The sequence below is a fragment of the Channa argus genome, chromosome 6, assembly GCF_033026475.1.
Source record: "Channa argus isolate prfri chromosome 6, Channa argus male v1.0, whole genome shotgun sequence".
NCBI lineage: Eukaryota > Metazoa > Chordata > Actinopteri > Anabantiformes > Channidae > Channa > Channa argus.
In genome coordinates this window covers 15,960,769-15,981,309 of record NC_090202.1, presented here as the reverse complement: position 1 = coordinate 15,981,309, position 20,541 = coordinate 15,960,769, and the positions used below count along the sequence as shown (strand labels likewise).

At 39.4% G+C, this 20,541-nt stretch overlaps 2 protein-coding genes across 4 annotated transcripts; both read left to right on the top strand.

The window, feature by feature from the left end:
- Positions 1-310: 310 nt before the first annotated feature.
- Positions 311-11,628, top strand: gmps (guanine monophosphate synthase). Of its 3 annotated transcripts, none has more exons than XM_067507734.1 (16): positions 311-519; positions 2,004-2,176; positions 2,302-2,416; positions 2,821-2,918; positions 3,334-3,437; positions 3,736-3,929; positions 4,423-4,588; positions 4,903-5,054; positions 5,515-5,688; positions 6,372-6,477; positions 6,769-6,884; positions 7,410-7,535; positions 8,387-8,502; positions 8,629-8,759; positions 9,305-9,477; positions 9,652-11,628. In XM_067507734.1, exons 1-16 carry the CDS (start codon positions 493-495, stop codon positions 9,751-9,753), a joined length of 2,073 nt encoding a protein of 690 aa, XP_067363835.1. In that variant the 5' UTR covers positions 311-492; the 3' UTR covers positions 9,754-11,628. The 3 variants fall into 3 exon arrangements, with proteins under 3 accessions (XP_067363835.1, XP_067363837.1, XP_067363838.1); XM_067507736.1 differs by lacking the exon at positions 311-519 and adding an exon at positions 635-784; XM_067507737.1 differs by lacking the exon at positions 311-519 and adding an exon at positions 651-768.
- A 1,668-nt stretch (positions 11,629-13,296) lies between these two features.
- vmn2r1 (vomeronasal 2, receptor 1) lies at positions 13,297-19,460 on the top strand. Its single transcript, XM_067507923.1, has 14 exons — positions 13,297-13,520; positions 14,029-14,320; positions 14,400-14,642; positions 14,744-14,935; positions 15,079-15,204; positions 15,402-15,586; positions 16,050-16,170; positions 16,287-16,514; positions 17,282-17,405; positions 17,657-17,817; positions 17,934-18,129; positions 18,345-18,583; positions 18,665-18,864; positions 19,040-19,460. Exons 1-14 carry the CDS (start codon positions 13,297-13,299, stop codon positions 19,350-19,352), a joined length of 2,844 nt encoding a protein of 947 aa, XP_067364024.1. The 3' UTR covers positions 19,353-19,460.
- Positions 19,461-20,541: the final 1,081 nt, after the last annotated feature.

Below are 20,541 nucleotides of genomic sequence, written 5' to 3'. Positions count from 1 at the left end.
TATTTTGATAGAAGGTTTTCTCTTTATTATACTTGTAACAGCAGAGGGGGACGTTCTGACGTTTTGCTTGGCCAAAATCTATGTACAGGATTGTAGTTACCTGGCTAGGAGATCCCCCCTTGACATCTTTGTGAAAATAAGTCACCTTATAATTCAACCTATCCTTATATTTTGTAAACCAAATCGAGCACCCAATAGCCACTCCAACATTTCCCATCTCGAGTCAAAATCTATCATCTGGTCCAGCCCCCGTGGCCCACCACTTATTTAACTTTGCGCTCCACCCATGCAACTCAGACCCATTTATTTAGTCTGCTGCCACTGTGAGACTTCCCAGGCCAGCGGGACTGGCTGTGACAGCCCATCTTCATTTCCACAAGCCGATCTGCTGTGGAAACAGTAGTCGGCGTGCTGAGCCAGGAGCACCCTCTCGGTGAGACCTGGGACACCAAGGCGAAGGGGACAGCTCATTCCACAACACGGCAGTCCTCCATGGCTCTGTGCAACGGAGACAGCAAGGTCAGTGCAGCCGGGTCTACCTAGTACTCCGGCATTGAGTAGCTCGGTTGCCTTCATGTTTTGTCCGTGGTTGCTAGTGTAACAACCCCCCTCCCCCCCAGTACATTACGGCCTGTGTGTGCCACTGGGGGAAAGTTGGAGAGCATGTAACGTTACCACAAATGCCGCCGAGGAGAACCGCTGATGTTTGCCTGTTGCAGTGCTGCGTTAACATGTTGCTCATAGCCGCTAACTAGCTCAAGAAGATATGTCAGTGATGTTTAGTGTAAATATAATCTTTAACATATTTCGCCACCAAGCGTGGTTGCTTTATTCTTATGTTGGATGTCCCTCCAAGACCCTTTGCCTCTAAGTACCGCGTGGGTTTTAGCATAGCTCTGCTAACTTAGCCAGCTGCTCCCAGGACGTGCTGCTAAAAGGCTAATGCAAATTACAACAGTTTTTACTATATGTGAGCTAGCATGCTACACAATTTGTTAGCCATGGTTAGCCGGGATACATTTGTAATGACAGTGTTACTAAACGAAGGTCCTGGAATAGCTTGGGTGTTTATATTGTTGGGCAACATTTAGCTTTTGGCAAACCAAGTCATGTCATACGACTGTTCACATACTTTGTGCTAGCTTGATGTTAACTGACAGGTTAGCTAACGCCGTCACAAAGCTAGTGTGAGCCAACTTGGGTTGCCGGTGTGACAATTGGAGGCACCACTGCTTTGTTATCTGCTGTTCTAGTAAGGTTTGCTGTAAAATGGTTTGATATACTTAGTCGTGGTTAAACAGTTAGAGCTGGTGATCGTTTGTTATCATCCGATTTTAAAAAAAACAAAGCAAGTGCAAGTTGTTTTCAGAAAGGGCGGAAGTGTTTCAACTAACCACGTGGGATGATATTTCTCATCTTTGGCCTCCTCATCAACCCAGTTTCGTTGTATATGGCGATTATTTTGTTATTTATTTAGGATTCACCTTTTCCTAGTTCTTGTACAGAAATTTGTTTCTCACAGTTTGATTTGTGCACTGTAGGATAACTGTAGCCAGTTACTATAAGTATTTAAATAGTAGGGCACAGGCATTTTACTAAACCTGTCACTCACTGGTGTGTTTCATGTGACTCTTCTGATGGGCTGAGTGGTTGCAGCAGGATTCACAAGAGTCACTGTCTTGTCTGTTTTGTGGCTCACATGTCTGCAATTGTGTCAGGCTTATTGAGTCTAATTTTCCATGGGTAGATAAGTGGCAGAGCACTGTAAAGTCCAGAGTGAATGCGTTGCCTTATTGCATCTCTAACACAAATCACAACAAAGCTGTTAGCTGATATTGTTATTAGGCTTTTATTTTTGTGTAATGTTAAATGTCTGGCAGCTGGTAAACAGTCACGTGTAAACATGTTTATGAATGTATACCATTCTGTCTGTTTAGCTCAGCACAAACTCTGCAAGCCTTTTAAACAAGACTGTTTTTTTCCCTGAACATGTTTGTCCACAGCTGGAGATCAGCAGTGCAGAGCAGAATGGATCATGTGAGGGGGCAGTGGCAATCCTGGATGCTGGGGCCCAGTATGGCAAAGTGATTGACAGACGGGTACGAGAGATGTGTGTACGCTCTGACATCCTCCCTTTAGAGACTCCAGCTTTTGCTATCAGAGAACAGGGCTACAGGTGAGCATGAAAGCACATGCACCAAAGATGATTGTTTTATTTTTTACGTTTTTAGAGTAATTATTCCTTAAATGTATTTATTTAATATTTTACCTTGATTGTTTTCTTTGTCTTATCCCACTTAGGGCTATCATTATTTCAGGAGGTCCAGCTTCTGTGTATGCAGAAGATGCCCCCTGGTTTGACCCTGCAATATTCACTATTGGAAAGCCTGTGCTTGGGATTTGCTATGGGATGCAGGTATCTATGCACATGCACTCAAACATACAACTGTGTGATGGGAAACGTTTATAATGATTAGGTAGAACATTTTTTCTTCCAAATAACATTTGGTTATGGAAGCATTTCTGTTACACACATTCACTGAGAGTAGCTGCTCTCGGCTATTGCTCTAATCCAGGATGCTGTTCAGCTCTCTTGGGCCATCTGGGACTTCACCACCTTGTTCAAGGGCACTTTGACACTAGCTGAGAGAGATGAGAGCATTACCCGCTCAATATTCCCAGCTAGCCTGGAAATTAAGAACCCACAGCTATCCATTTTATGCAAATTTTTCCTAAATGGCAGGAAGTTGGGTCATTATGGGAGCCCCACTGAAATGTAGTCCTAGCCCTAATTCAGCTGTGTGTGTGTTTTTTAAACAGATGATGAATAAAGTTTTTGGCGGCACAGTACACAGAAAGAGCGTAAGAGAAGATGGGGTGTTCAGTATTGGACTGGACAACACTTGCTCCCTATTCAGGTAATGATTTTCCATGTAGAAAATAATTAGTCTGTTTTTATGTGTTAATATATTATAAACATTTTAGAGTTTTCTCAATGCATGCAGTATATCCAATAAAAAAAGCCACCATGGAAAATTAATCTGTTTCATGCTGTGTAAGATGTGGAGGCTGTCCCTTTCAGTTACTCAAACAGTATATTGTTACATATTCTGCATTTTATCACATTATATGACTTATTTAGAAATAATAGTTAAATATGGCACATTTGTGCATAGTCATAATGAATTATGGTAGCTGACAAAAAAAATCAACAATAGAAGTCCATTTAAATTAATTTTAGTATGTTGACTGAGCAAATTTAAATATCAAATGCCACGTTATCCAGCACCAAACAGCTTCCTCTGACCTCTCTGTGTGTGTTTATCTTATCAGAGGTCTTCAGAAGGAGGAACTCGTCCTGTTGACCCACGGAGACAGTGTGGATAAAGTGGCTGATGGCTTTAAAGTGGTGGCTCAATCGGGGAACATTATTGCGGGTGAGATGGGATGTGACATAATTAATTTAATCTAGTATCAAACTGTAGCCATTCCCCCCCCCCCCCCCCCAAAAAAACCTATTTGTTTATTTTAAACAGTGTAAGACTTTATGTATTCAGAGACTGAGAATAATGTTTAAACAACATTTTGAGGGTTTTTCCATAAACCCAGCTGAAATCCTAATTTAGGTTTGTTTATATAGTTTTGGCTAAAGGTAATCTTTAAAAGTGGCCCTAAGAAGATGTATGGCATTGTTAGATATTCCCTGTTCCCTTACATCACTGTCTTTACTTTCAGGGATTGCTAACGAACAGAAGAAGCTCTATGGGACACAATTTCACCCCGAAGTTGACCTGACAGAGCGAGGCATAGAGATGCTGCGTAACTTCCTTTTTGAGATTGCAGGATGCACAAATAACTTCACTGTACAGAACCGCCAACAGACCTGCATTAATGAGATCAGAGAAAAAGTGGACACATCTAAAGTGCTGGTGAGAAAAACTGAATGACATGTTATGAGAGCGTGTGTGTATGAGGGAGGATGTATGTCTTAAAGACATTTTATGAGCACATTTTCCCCTATTATGGGAGATAATTTGACTGAAAGCCTAAAGCTGTGTTGCTGATTGTGAAGTGTGGTAGTTCAGAAAGTGGTGTCAGCGGAAATGTTGGGAAGTTAAGTGGAACCAATTAAATTCTCAAATTAAACCATATTCTGTCTGGGAAAAAAGGTTTGTCAACTCCCTGAGCAACTTCAAACTGGGCTTCATCTCAGAGGAGTGTGAAGGCAATAAATGAGTGTTGGAAATAGGCTCTAAGCTGAGGGTTAATATACATAAAAGAAAAACAATGTCAAAAAACTGTGTCTTTGTTTTCTCTCAACTAAAGTGAAACGATTCTATTATTCAGTATTTGGTACAATACTAGAGCTTGTTCACGTGGTAGCTTATTGAAAGAGGAATTTTTGGTGGATGATTTCCTCAGGTGCTGCTGAGTGGAGGTGTTGATTCAACGGTGTGCACAGCTCTCCTCAACAAAGCTTTGAACCAGGACCAGGTGATAGCAGTTCACATCGACAATGGCTTTATGAGGAAAAGAGAGAGTCAGAGTGTGGAGGAGGCGCTCACCAAGCTGGGCATTAAAGTCAAAGGTAGGGACGAAGTAGAGATGGTACAAAAAGAATTTACAAGTCCAAAATAAATTAAAGTTTGTATTATGTTGACATAATGAAATAAGTTCTTTGTGGTAAACCATTACTGCTAAAGTGATCACATAGGTTTTCCAAGAAAACTGTTAATTTTATTGACCTTACACTGCAGTGTTTATAGGTATTGTAGCCTTAAAAAAACCCTGATACTGTTTATTTACTTTGTCTTTATTTGATTTTGAGAATGATGCATTTTTTATAACTGTTCTGTTTCTTTTGCCTGTTTGTCCCACCTCTTGACACGTTGATCTCATCAGTTGTAAATGCAGCTCATACTTTTTACAACGGAACAACAACTCTTCCCATCTCAGAGGAAGACAGGACGCCACGTAAGCGCATCAGCAAGACCTTGAATATGACGACCAACCCAGAAGAGAAAAGGAAAATTATTGGAGACACATTTGTCAAAGTAAGTTCTTGCTTTTAACAGATGAACTCTTATTTATACATTTTATTTGGACTTGCAAACTTTTCTGTCCAGCAGACTTGTTACTGCGCAATGTGTTTTGTCACATTTGAAGAGTTAGATTTTTAAAACCTTTTTATAAATCCCTGGGGGCGTTGCTTTGCCTAGTCAAAGTAACTTGTTAGTCCAAAAAAAAGGGAAAATGAAAGTAAGTAAATAAAGAAAGAAATTAAAGAACGTACATGACAATGGTGGTACAATTCAACAGTCATGATAAAGTGCAGTTATGCTAAAGAGGATGGCTGTGTATCACATAATTATGAATGGTTTATGGGTGACTGGATAGAGTATGGAGTCTTAACTAGTTTGTACTTCTCAATGTCAGTTTAATTATTTTGAATGCATATTTTTATCTTTGATTTACTAGATGTTGTTGTATCCTGTGATTTGTGTTGCTACACAGGTGGCAAATGAAGTGATAGGAGAGATGAATTTAAAGCCAGAGGAGGTTTTCTTGGCCCAGGGTACTTTGAGGCCCGATCTCATCGAGAGTGCCTCTCACCTTGCCAGTGGCAAGGCAGAGGTCATCAAAACACACCACAATGACACTGAGCTCATCCGCAAACTTAGAGATGAGGTACTGCATACACACACATCCCTGCATATTTTGTAATGTCATTAATTTGTCTAATACCATTCCTCCTTCTTCAGGCATTATATTCAGTAGATCCACTATCCTTTAAGGTCCTATTTTATACCACTAAAGTTTTATTGTTGCAATTGAGAAACTCGCTGCTGCCATGTAGTGTTCATATTTAAAGGTTAATTCCAAAATAAATCAGTAAATGACAGTCCTAAAACTCATTAGACAGTCAAGTATATGGAAGCCACAAAAATGCAGACTTGTGAGAAGATGTAGCGTGGTCATAGTTAAACAGCTCAGCTACACTGTACGTTCTTCAAAACTTCATGATACAGGACTAACATTTACTGCGTAAAAGCCTAACGAGGCTCTGCATTTGCCATCCAGAGCAGGGGTTGTGAAAGTCAGAATGGTTGAGCTATCATACTGTCACTAAAAATAATGTTTCATCCAAAGTGGATTTATAGATATTGCATAGTAAAAAAAATTTCTGCATTAAATTTAATGTGGCACTGAACCACTTGTAAAGTGTAATATTTGCTCTTCTCCTCTTTAGCTTACAAGTGCTCGTATATATTATTTCTTTTTGCTCCTTTCTGTATAACTGCCCACACCTCAGCATATCCCACACTCCCTCGCTGTTGCAATGCTGATCCCCGTTGTTTGTGATCTTCCAGGGAAAGGTAATCGAACCACTGAAGGATTTCCATAAAGATGAGGTCAGAGCACTGGGAAGAGAGCTGGGCCTACCAGAGGAGATTGTCTCTCGACACCCTTTCCCTGGTAAGTACAAAAACATATGCCTATGATGTGAATGCTCTACAAAAGTGGTCTGTATTAATGTAATGTTTAGTGATTTTGGCTCGCGCAGCTTTACAGCGAAATATGATTTCAACCAATTTGTAGCAGGGCGACAGATTTGGGGAACACTACAGACCATTGCATTTAGTTTTCACTTGCTCGATTGGGTATCTGCATGACACATGTTAATTGCCCGATCAAGCTTTAACATCCCGCCCTGCATTGTAACTCTTGTATTTGCTAAAAGTGTTCTTTCCTTCTCTTTGCCTTCAGGTCCTGGTTTGTCCATCAGAGTAATATGTGCAGAGGAACCTTACATCTGTAAAGATTTTGCTGAAACAAACAACATCCTCAAAATCATCACAGACTTTTCTGCAAGCATCAAAAAGGTCAGAAGAATAAAGATACAATGCTAATGGAACATAACAAGTTTGTAGACATTTGGGTCTTATTTATTTATTAAATAAGACTTATTTATTTATTACATTATCACCTGTGGTGTCTGTTGCCAATCGGGCAGTACAGCAAACATACAGCAAACTACAAGACAGCCTATTGAAACTATTATTGAAATAATAATTTGCAACCTCTGAAGGTTAGTCGGATGCATTGCACCACAAGCTAAATAATTGACATGGTTTTGTGTTTAGCAGCTTACATTTTTTACTTTGCTACTGATGGATGGCTTTCTCAAATTGCCTTGACATGCAAAACAGCTCTTCGTTCGATGAATAAGTGAAGCAAAGAATTGATCTACGTGATTTTCTATTTTGACACTGAGTTTTTTTTAGCTGTATTGACAAAGTTGACAAGCACGTGTCAGTCAGCTCAAACAATGTGTTGTTAACATGTATCTTAAAGTTTTTGTTCTCTCCAGTTTTACGTGTTACTTTATAGTCTGTTTCCTCCTCCAGCCTCATGCCTTGCTGCAGAGGGTCAAATCGTGCATATCAGACGAGGAGGAGGAGAAGCTCATGCAGATCACCAGCCTTCATTCACTCAATGCCTTCCTGTTGCCCATCAAAACTGTTGGTGTCCAGGTATGCAATCAGTTCAGCTATCTATTCATCAGTCACTTGTCCCAATGCAAAAATAACTTTTGTTGTTCATATGACAGCAAACTGGAAATAGCTTTAATTTAGTGGCTAACCACGAGACACACACACCCACACAGAAATCTTCTGGATAGCTTACGAATTTAGTAGTGACTGTTGTGGGACATTTTTCCCTCCTAAAGTTAATTGAGACGTATCTGACGAAGGTTGTGCTCAGTAGAAATGGGTAAACGTGGCAAGAAAACATTACTTTCCACTTGTTACATACTAATCCTCAGTGTTGCGTGGAGAGAATAGTGGTCATGATGTTTCTCAGCCAGACATTGCCTTTACCAGGGAACTGTTTTTCTGTGTTAGGTGTGTCCTTTCCTGTTTAAAGCCAGAGTTTTAAACTTGCCCTAAACCTCAAATTGTGGGACAGACAGGAGATTCTACATAAACATGGGCAGCTTTCACTGCCTGTGGAATTAGTTGCAAATGGAAAGCTGGTTCAGACTCTTATTTATAGAAACTTTACTGTTTATTTAACACATGAAAATGTAGTGAAGGTTATAAATGAGCATATCCTAACATTTGTTGTTTGCCATAGTAAATTATAATTTTTCAATTAAATTTCAGGACACATAGGTGAACATGAAGGTGTGATATTGTATTTTTTTTAGGTGCTGGGGCTATTTGAAGTTCAGCGTTATGCCCAAACACTTTTACCTCAACAGAAGTGGGTGGTCTGGATCCACCACAGTCTGTCTTCTTTATGCTTTATAAAGACTTTAAAAAAACGCCTGCTGTGTTAACAGCTGTAAAAATGCATTTGAATAACTTTCTCTCTGTCTCAGGGTGATTGCCGGTCATACAGTTATGTGTGCGGTGTCACAAGTAAGGAATCTCCACACTGGGAATCTCTTATGTTCCTGGCCAGACTCATCCCTCGCATGTGCCATAGCATCAACAGGTAAAACACGAGTCTTTTCCCCATAGCTCTGCTTTTCATCTGTCCTCAGTGCCATTAGAAACTGAGTGCAATCAAAGATGATTCACCTATACATTGACTTATTTATTCATGTTTCTCCTTTTCAAGAGTTGTGTATGTATTTGGATCCCATGTGAAGGAGCCACCAACAGACATTACCCCAACTTTCCTGACCACAGGTGTTCTGAGCACACTGAGACAGGCTGACTTTGTAGCTCACTCCATCCTTAGAGAATCTGGTAAGTGTGTGTGTGTGAGACATTTGAATAAGGCCCTGTGTACTGAAGCATAACAAAATATTATGCAGTATTTATATACGGCAAACATATTTGAGAAGCTTGAGTAAATGCAAAAAAGAAGCTAAGGACTAAGAGTACAGAATCTGAGGTGTTTCCACTCGTGTGTTTTTGTTAGCCTGGCACTAAAATCTAAACCCACTTAAACTGAGTTGTGTGCTAATCTGCACACTTGCATCCCCAGAGACTAGGCAGATATTTATTCTAGAAATATATTATGTCCCCCAGTGAGAATCATTTTCTTATTTCTTATGTCTTGAGTTAGAATGTAATTGAAAAAGGTAGGTTTGAAGTTTTTTTGTTTTGTTGGTTTTTTTTTTAGTTGGCCTACAGTAAAGAGATATTACACTTGGGATATTGGCATTCTCAATCATTTCTGAATACTACTAACTTTTTAAAGTTCTTGGTCTCTAATGGGGGGGGGGGGATTTTTTTTTATTTATTTTTTTTAAATCTTTGACATTTGAGAACTTTTGTTTTTCTTTAAGGCTACTCTGGTAAGATCAGCCAGATGCCAGTTATCCTGACCCCTCTGCACTTTGACCGTGACCCACTGCAAAAGCAGCCATCTTGCCGGCGCTCCGTGGTGATCCGCACCTTTATCACCAGCGACTTTATGACTGGCATCCCTGCCATGCCAGGGAACCATATCCCAGAGGAGGTATTCCATCAATAATTCCATCGTCTTCGTATCCTCTTGAACGTAGCAACATTATCTTACACCATTTTTAATTCAGGGATTAAGCATTATTGATTCAAGAATTGCAAAAAATGTATGTATGGGTCACTGGTTGTTCATTGTATTAACAGTTGTTTATTTTACTACTTTTATCAGGTGGTGCTGAAGATGGTAAATGAAATCAAGAAGATCCCTGGCATTTCAAGAGTCATGTATGATCTGACCTCCAAACCACCTGGCACCACAGAGTGGGAATAAAACACCTCATGGCATCCTACCAATAGGACACATACTCACACACAATGCACAAACACACTCGACATATATCAGAGAGGGCTGGTGAACTCCTCTCCTTCCTCCCTTCCAAATTTTCTCCACCTCCCCATCCTCACTCCTGTACCCCACCCCCGCTCCTCCACCCCTCCTATCTTTAACATTCCCATGGAAAGCAGACCGTACTGTGACAGGCGCAAATGCAAAGGCGCTGCTACTCTGCTCTGCCTACCAATCCTCCCTTGTCTTAAAAAAAAATTTGGTTTTAGGCATTGGTCAATGTTGTTTATTGATGATATATTGTCAATTTCTGTTCCATCTACAACAAAGCATTTTTCCCTCTAATAAAAAGGTAAACTGCTGCTTTCCTTGTGTGACGTCAACCATTAAAGGCGAGTGGCAAGAAGCTGTGAATGTTTAAAATGTGGACTTGATATTGTCCCTCAGGTTGCATTATTAGGTAAGCAAAATATGAAAAGGAACAGCAGAAGGAGAGTTCTTCAGTTGTTTTCTGCCTTTTTGTTAGATGTTTTTATTTCACTGTTGTAGGTCAGAATGTTCTCAGCCTAAGACTACCCTCTGTTTATTTTCACTTTCTGCCTGTATACTGTGCTATGAAAGGTTGTCTGTATAGAGGTTAAACTAAACAGGCAATCTATGTGACCAATCAACAATTATAAAGCTTTTTGTTTTGCCAAAAGTAAAATATGCTGTGGTGATATAAGACATTTTGGGCTCCTCTGATCTTTTCTAAACAGTTGAAGAGCTGTTGCTATGCTCTTTGTGGGCAGCAGTAAAACCAGGATTAGCTTCAGTGTGATAACTGGTATGCAGCTGTGCAGGAGGCCAATATGTGTAACTTTGTATGTGCCTGTTCTGTTGGGTTTTTTTTTTTTTGTTGTTGTTTTTTTTGGGGGGGGGGGTTATTTTCCTTTGGTATGTTACATGACCTGGACTCTGATGTTTCCAGAAAGGAGGTTGTTTCTCCTTGTGCTGCAATATGTATGCTTTTATGAAGAATAAAGTGAAGAGGACTAACTAATAACAAAATTATACAGTAGAGTTTATAGCCACATCGTGTAACTTGCTGTTGTCACTTCATTATTTGGCTGCTGTTTTGTTGTGCAGGGGAACATTTTTGCACATTTTGTCCTTTTCACCCATAAAGCCTTGGTGCTTTGTAAACGTAACAAAATCCTACATCCAGTGCGAACACCACCTTATTGAGTGTGTCAGAGTAAATTCAGGTTAAGAGTAGTGTGTTGCCATCTCTAACACACAAGTTCACTGTGTCTCAGCAAGGTGTTGCTGTTTCATTTTCTTCTGTACTGTCAAACATGAAGTACACTATAACCTCTAGTCTACAGTCTTGTTATTTAGACCTCAGTGAATACAGTGCTCAGGTTTTAACTGAGTTTTAAAACATTATTGTATTCTGTAGAGACAATTCACTCAGACATGGTGGTTCTCTTGCCTCCAAAATTGGGCTTTGTGCCTCTCATCCTGTTGTGTTCTTTAGTGTCAAAATACTCAAATGAATGGTTTTCATAACTTGTCTTAACTGCTACTAGTGTTTCAACATCTGCTCTGCCTTTTGTGTGTGTATATTTTAAGTTACATCTGTCTCCATAGAAGGCAACAGCTTAACAATAGATATATTACTTTGTAGTTTGATTTAATTGCAATACAAATAAGATTAAGTTATGCAATTTATGGCTGTTTTTCTTTTCTTATTTTTGTTAAACAATGCTCATTCTTCTTTAGTAATGTGCCTCAAACCAAGCCACTGCATGCAGTTTCAACTATGATGACATTTGTACAGTGGAAAACTGAGCTTTAATAAAGATCTCCATGAAACTACTTATTTTTGTCATTGAACATACTGTATCTATCTTGGACTGACTTTATTTATTTATTTATCTGCATATTTGTTTCATTTATCACTAAGATTATCATGTTTTGGAGCACATTTTGACCCAAAAGAACAGCATAGGAAACATCAAAGTTTCATTTGATTTTTGTTGCATAATTCATAAAATATGACAACGCCAAATCAAGTCAATCCACATAAAAAGTCATAAAATACAGCAGATAAGAAATATGCTGCAATCGATTTAAAACAATAAAAACTACCAAAATCCACATTGAGGAGACAGCATCATTGAGAGGATGCTTAGGTTCTTATATTTTACTAGTGCTTTTCCCTTATTTTGTTCTTGCTTTTTGATGTGTTTTTTTATTTTCTTTTGTGTGTATTGTTATAGGCTATTATTTGTGAGGGGTGTAAGATAAAATTTAATGCATTTTGTGTGACCCACTATGCTCATAATGCAATAATAAAAGGCTGAAATCATGTCTATTTGTTCCATATGCCTGTTGTGTTGTGACTATGACAAAAATGTATCATCACAGTCAAAATGTTTGAGTAATGTTTTATTTTTAGTTACATTTAGGCATCCAGAAATGGTTCTGCAAAATAGAAACACAGAAGTCACAAACAACTTGCTGGAATTTGTTTCTTCCTACATGCTGACTTGAAGGTCTGCACGGAGCTGCCCAGTGAAATTACCGTACATAATTAAGTTCTTGCAGAACTCATCAGTTTCAGTCAGACATCTCTCATGTGAGACAGATCACAGGGGCTCAATTACACACAAACACGCACACAGACACACACAGCAACTGTACAATAAATACATTTAAGTATCCTTTTTCCTTTTTAGATTCCTGCTCGCTATATGAGAACCTGTATATGATCTCATAAAACAATGGTGATAATGTGAGAATATAACTCTGTAATCACCCATATTTTCAAAGAAGTGTACAGTGTAGTTTGATGTTATTTGGAGCCTATTTGTGTACAGTTGGTGTTTGTTACTCAGCAGATGTCCCTCCGTGTGCCAGGGGTTCAGGTGTGTGTGTTTGTCCCCACTGACTGAGACAAGAGCAGACAAGCTCAGTCACCCATCAACACACCACTGAGCCACACTCAGGGGATAAGACACGATTTTGGAACAGTATCTGTGTGATAATGTTGACTGTACAAGTTACCACATGCAGTTGCCAATTAACTGCTGGCCTGTGGCAGTTCTTCTGCAGTCGTCTTTTGCACAAACTAATATGCTTAGAAGAACAAAGTGATAATTTCTTAAATTTATTTGTTGTAGATGTGTGTATGTTTGGTGGTCCAGAGTCAATTTTGTGCTTTTGGGGGGGGGGGGTTAGTGTAACACTGGTTAAACTACATTTTATTCTACTGTATATTGCATTTGTGAGATAATGATGCTTTTCTGACATTTACTAAAATTAAAAAAGTGCTTCTGATTAAAAGGATATCAATAAGCCCTCAGCCAATCCCTGCAATCCAATGTCCTTTTCTTCACTTCTGCACTGCTAAATCTGTTCTCAGGTTACCCTGTACATCTCTCTTGAGAGCAGGGAGAACAGAGCACAGTCTGGCACCTGTAACATTGATTTTGCTTTCTACCACCAGTGAGCTCTCCTGCCCTCTCTTCACATCAACATAACATGGAACTCAAATACTTTTTGATTGGATTGTGTGCATTTTTTTACTTTTACAGTCCTGTTTCAACAGAGTCCACGTGCAAACTTAAAGCCAAATTCAACTTGAGTGGCTACAAAAATACAGATAAGAAGAAAGTTGTTGTTGGGGGCATGTTTCCTGTACACAAGCGTATTGCTTCCAGTGATGGCAACACTTCAAGCCTGCCTGTCTCTGCGGGGTGTGTAGGGTGAGTTGAGACATCTAGAACCTACTCAAATGTTTATCTTTGCTGTTTAGTATTCTTTATCTTAATCAGTTATTAGAATGTATTAAACTAATCATAAATCAATTTGTGCTGCCAATCAAAGTCAACATTTTTATATTTCATATCTTAAATAAGTTACTGATTTAGTTGTGGTCCCAGCACAGTGCACTCCTGAGACATCATAATCTCATGACTTTACTACAGAAAGTTAAGCATAGTAGAGTAGCACCCATGAGGCTAATTAATTATATTAACACAAATCATTATTGGGGCAAACTTGTACTGTGTAATAATAATTAGCAAATCTGTGAACTGTCCCCTTGTGGCCGATTCACGTAACAATACAACAAACTATGTGATCAGTAGTTTTCATTTTTATACAGTGAATGTGAATGCACATTTTTTGCACTCTATGTTGAGAATATAAAAGAAAAAACTATGCTATAGAAAGTAAATACTGCTTGTTCATCAACCTCCTATTGTCCTTTAGGTTTAACTTCCGAACCTTCCGCTGGACTCAGACCATGCTGTTTGCCATCAATGAAATTAACAATAAGAAAGAGCTACTGCCCAAAACCGACCTGGGTTACGTCATCTACGATTCCTGCTTCACTATATCCAAGGCTGTGGAGGGCACCCTCACCTACCTGACAGGCCAAGACGAGGCTGTACCTAACTACCGCTGTGGCAATGGGGCGCCTCTGGCTGCTCTAGTGGGTGCTGGGGGCTCTGATCTCTCCATCGCTACTGCCAGAATATTGGGACTCTATCACTTCCCGCAGGTAGGCCCATGGTGAGTGACACTTGGAGGAAATGAGAAATTTTAAAAACAATGAGACATTTTTATCCTCTCATCTGTAGGTCAGCTATTGCTCGACCTGCTCTGCTTTGGAAAGTAAGTTCCAGTTTCCCACATTCCTGAGAACTATTCCCAATGACAAGCACCAGTCTAAAGCCATGGCCCAGCTGGTGCTGCACTTCGGCTGGACCTGGGTGGGCACCATAGCTGCAGATGATGATTATGGCAAGTACGGCATCAAGGACTTCAAGGACCAGGTGGAGGAGGCCGGTGTCTGTATCTCCTTCTCTGAGACTCTGCCAAAGGTGGTCACTTCGTCTGTCCACTCAATATTTTCTACCACCTGTTATTTAAATCAGTGAAATTTAACTTCTGTTTTTTTATTTTCACATTGTAAAAACTTCAGGTGAACTCCCCAGAGATCATCCAGCGTATTGTTAAAACTGTGATTGAGTCCACAGCCAAGATAATTGTGGTCTTCTCATCAGATGTGGACCTTAGCCCTCTCATCCTTGAGCTGGTCCAGCACAATGTGACCAACCGCACCTGGATTGCCAGTGAAGCCTGGGTCACCTCAGCTCTCATCAGTCAGCCTGGGGTGAGGGCTCAGTGGACTGAAGGTTCAAAGTTTACTAATTGATTAAACACTTACAGATGTTACAGACATCCTATCAAGTCTGAAAAACATCTGTAAATCTTTGCACATTATTAGCTTTTAATAATGTGCATGTTGCCACCCAGGTGGGCTCACTGCTGGGTGGTACCCTTGGCTTTGCGGTGAAGAGGGCTGAAATCCCTGGTCTTCAGGACCATCTGCTGAACATTGATCCCTATGCAGACCCACTCACTGAGGAATTCTGGGAGACGGTGTGTTTATTAGGCCGACTGCAATGTTGACTTGGGGATTGTTGATCTGTCTATAATCATCTGTCAGCCCAATGCAAAACCAACCATTTATTAAACTACACTGTTGCTTTCTGTGGCACTTAGCTGATAAATGAGGAGGAAATATTCGATATCGACATTAAATGTGTAAAGTTTGTGACCACAGTTTTGTCTTACAGTTGTTTAACTGCACATTGAGCTACGGTAAAGCTCTGAAGCAGGCCAAACAGAGTGCTGCAGGTGTTAATGGCACACTGTCCCGAGCGGTGAGAGCAGTTCCTGATGGGCTGTGCACAGGGAAGGAGTCTTTGGCAAAGGTCAATAACACCTATTCTGATGTTTCCCAGTTACGGATCACTTACAGGTTTGTTTCTCACAACACAAACGAATGTATATATAGTTATATATCCACAGACTTTTTTAAGGTATAAGTAATTGGCCATGGAATTAAAGTTGACCAGAATTACAAAAACTGGGGTCTGGCCAATTAATATTTGCATATCTGCCAAGACTGATATTACCCTCTGAAACTTTAAACTACATTTCCAGTGTGCCATATGCACAGTTAGTCCAAGTAATTCATAGAGTGTGGCAAAAAAAGAGACTACCAGATTAAGTTGGATGTAATTTCTGTGAAAAGATTAGCTGGTATTGCTCAAAGCACCACAAAGAAAACTTCTGCACATTGCAATAGAATTAGTAAGTTAAAATGATTTTGTGTGTCAGGTGAACAAACAGTTTAATAATGAAATTGTACTAATGATAATCTGGATTATGGTGCGATTGATAATGATATGAATGATAATGATGAAACTGTGTCCCCACAGTGTGTACAAAGCTGTGTATGCTGTGGCCCATGCTTTGCACAATATGGAGTACTGTGTACCAGGACAGGGACCATTTGTTGGTAATAGCTGTGCTGACATCACTAACTTTGAGCCATGGCAGGTAATTCTGTGTGTGTGTGTGTGTGTGTGTGTGTGTCTGTGTGCGTGTGTGCGTGCATGCGCATCCATTTGTATACATGAGTGACTTAAATCTGGCTCCATCTCTCTCTCCTCTAGCTAATGTACTACTTAAAAAACGTGCGTTACAAAATGCCAAACACAAATGAAGAAATTTACTTCAATGAAGGGGATGTGGAGGGCTTCTATGACATCCTTAACTGGCAGGTGAACAGTAATGGAGAGATATCCTACACCACTGTAGGATACTACAATGCATCAGCAGCATCTGAGGACATGATGACCATAAAGAATGATTCCATAATATGGAATAATCAAGTGACAGAGGTCAGAACATGTTGACAAATGTTTTAAGCACACACTCTTTTGGTTTATTAACCCTTAGATGCATAAGTGACTCAAAAATGACCCGGTGAAGTCGTTTTCTTGCGTTATCACCATAATGAAAAGTTGTTATTATTTCAAAGTCCAGCTATTTCTAAAAACATGTTATTGATATCATGCCGCTTACATTTGTAGCCTAACATTTATACATTTTATGAAATTGTAGTTTTCGTATTACTACCCTAAGCTTCCATAGGTGGGTCAAAGATGACCCGCATTCATAACACATACTCTTACACACAATAGTTATGAAGGACAAGCACACACATATCTGAGGTAAAAAATGAAGCTAACATTAGTGTATGTACTGTGTGTGCGTGTGTGTGTGTGTGTGTGTCATTCATGACTAGACATGAGAGAGTACTACAAATTACGTGCCTGATATGTTTAAAAAATGTGAAAAAATAAAAATAATTCAAACATGAAATCATTCTTGTGTGGAAAAAATACAATAAAAAATATAATAACAATAAAATATAATAATAATTTTAATCAAAATGACAAAGGGGGCATAAAAACACATTGATTCTAACAAATGTCATTTTTGACCCACTCATGGAATAGTGTAGGGTCCAGTGCATCTAAGGGTTAAGCATTCCTTATATACTGCATGTGTCCAAGTTGACCTTTGTCTGTATTTATGAAATTGTGTATATGCTTGGGGTGTCTATGGGTATGTATGTCTTTGTGGGTGTGTTTGTATGTTGCAGCCTCCTCGCTCAGTGTGCAGTGAGAACTGTCTGCCCGGCACCAGGAAGGGGATCAGGCAGGGAGAGCCAGTCTGCTGCTTTGACTGCATCCCGTGTGCTGATGGAGAGATCAGCAACACCACGAGTCAGTATACAGCTTTAACTATGCATTTTAAAGGACAGAGAATGTAGAAATGTGACCCAAAGTTAGTACAAACAAATACACATTAGCTAAGACACCTAATTTACTTTTATAGCTATTGCCAGTGCTGTTCAATACAACCATAAGAACTGACAATGTTCAAAAGGTGTGAGAGAGACCATCACCATCAGCCCATACACAACATTAGATAAACCTGCCGGCCTCTTCTTGATCTCCTCCTCACTTTCTGACAGATGCTCGTGAATGCATCCTATGCAGTGGGGACTACTGGTCCAATGACGCTCATGATACCTGTGTACCAAAAATCATCGAGTTCTTGGATTTTGGAGAGCCACTGGGAATCACCCTCATAGTCATTTCTGCCTTTGGTGCTTTAGTCACCATCGCTGTTGCGGTGAGATTAGCAAAAAGAAAACTTTGAGACGATGCCAACAGATTTTTTGCTGTGGAGGTTAAAGAGTTCAACATCAAAATTTGTGTTTCACTTCTTTTGTCTTCTTCTCCTCCCAGGTGGTGTTTGTTGTGAACATCAGGACCCCTCTGGTGAAAGCTAATGACTTTCTGCTGAGTTTCACCCTGTTGTTCTCACTGGTGGTGACCTTCCTCTGCTCCATAGTCTTCCTTGGAGAGCCTCAGAAATGGAGCTGCATGACAAGCCAAGTGGCCCTGGCTCTGGGCTTTGCTATCTGCCTCTCATCCATCATGGGTAGGTTCACTGTCAAATAAAGATATATTTCATGTGTGTTTGTCTGTTTATATTACCTACACTGTATGCCTGGAAATATTATTATGCCTAGACCGGTCTGAGTATCTCCTGGGTTCTCAATCTTTTAGCTGCCTTGATCAATACAATATCAAAATCACTATATATTAGGAAAGGGTAAATGTGTCCTTGAATATGTTGATCTCTTTTTGCCTCAGGTAAGGCAGCAGTGTTGATGCTGAGAGCTCAGGCTCTGAAAGCAGCTCGAAATCGAGCCAAAGCAGCTGCCAAAGCTGCAAAAGCAGCAGCTGAGGCAGCAGCCAACAGGGGCAGTCCTGATGTCATTGTAACGAGCACTAATAACAACAATGAAACCAGTAGCTCTCCTAACCCTGATGTTGACATTCTCACATGTGGCCATCAGAGGGCGATAGCTGCCACGGCAATATTGATACAGGTAACGATGTTCAGGAGGGGAAACTAGCACTTTATTCTGAATAGATGTTAAAGATCACTGACTTCTCTTCATGATGTGCAGATTATAGCATGTACAGTGTGGCTCCTTATCCTCCCTCCGTATCCAATCAAAAACACCTCGGCCCAGAACATAAAGATCATTCTCGAGTGTGAAAAAGGCTCTGTGATCTTCATCTGCTGCATCTTTGGCTATGACATCCTGCTGGCTCTGTTGGCCTTCATCTTTGCCTTCATAGCCCGCAAATTGGAAGACCACTTCAGGTAGGAAACACAAACAGTTTCAGGTGAAACAGATGTCGACTTTGCCACTGACTCATCTGGGTCAGAGAAAATAAACAATCCTTATTCTCTCTTATAATCTATTTATTTAAAATCTAGTTTAGAATATACTCCAAATTAATCCATGTCATAATAAAATTGTTTTTTCTCATTTCAGTGAGGCAAAATGCATGACTTTTGGCATGCTGGTTTTCTTCATTGTCTGGATCTCATTTGTTCCGGCATACCTAAGCACACGGGGAAAGTTCATGGTTGCTGTCCAGATTTTTGCTATCCTGGCTTCCAGCTTCGGCCTGCTGACCTGCATTTTCCTGCCCAAGTGCTACGTTCTTTTGGTCAAACCTGAACGCAACACAGAGGAGATGATGAAGCCCCGTCCCAAACCACGAGATGGGACCTCGACTGGGACCTCAGCCTCTCTTGCTACCGCTGCCACTGAGGTCACTGCTACTACTGCTTTTGATGATTAGTGATGTGATACTAAGAACTAAACTGAGCCTCAAATATATATATTTATATGTAGATGTGCCATTGCTTCAATGGACAACTGGTCCCGCTGATAAGATTTCCTCAGTCACTTAAGAAAAGTTTTGTTTTTCATATATATTTTACATTTATGTTTGGTCATAATTAACAGACAATATATTTTATTTACAATATATTTATATTGATACTGATTTAATGTGTGTCAAGCCCAAGCGTACCTTCATGTGTGTTAAACAGGGATGATTTCAAAAAACAATATCTGTGAGGAAAGCTACCTCAGCCATTACAAATAAATAAATAAACATAACTATTTTAGGATATAAAATAGATAGTCCTACATTTAAAACATGGGACAACTTTAAATTCACATTATTTATTGATGCAATTTGATATAATTTGACTTCAGTTGCTTTACTGTGATGTCCTACAAAAGCACCTTTAGAACAAGTTACGAAATTCAAAGCTGCTGTTGTTTTTGTTGTCGTAGTAAAAATGCTATTCAAGTACTTTACTTTGAATTTATAAACAGTCCGCAATTTTTAAACTTAAAGTTATTCAGCATTTGTTTTTATGTGTAGAAAAATATAAGTTTACATGTAAACTGTAAAGCTAACCTTCTTTTACAAGTAAGTAATGTAAAAAATATTAGTGGAACACTGTTAGATTTTCTTAACCCATAATAAAAGTTATTTTCAGCAACTATAAGATGTGTTTCAAATGTTAAACATTAAACTTTTTTTGCTCACTTAAAAGAAAAAAGTCCATCAATGCAGCACATTTCTAACTTTTAGTGTAACTTCACAGGTTTGCAAAAAAAAAAAAAAATGCTTTGCTTTGTCACACCTGCTCTCTGCTCCACAAAACCCAGAAAAAGGAACCATGGTTCAACTTCTCTTATTAAGAACAACAACGACAACAAATAAATAAAAGAATAAAAGAAAATTAATGTATGAATGAACAATGCACTTTCTAGACCAAAAATTGTGTAGACATTTGTCTTATTAATATTTTTATAATTCTTTTTGTTAACTTCTGCATTATTATTATTCTAATTATAAATTGTGTAGTGGGCTTATAATTACTGTTTGTAAATTTTTTTAAAATCAACTTTCAATCATCTGGAAAGCACTTTGAGCTGCATTAATCTGCACAAAAGGTGCTATAGAACGAATG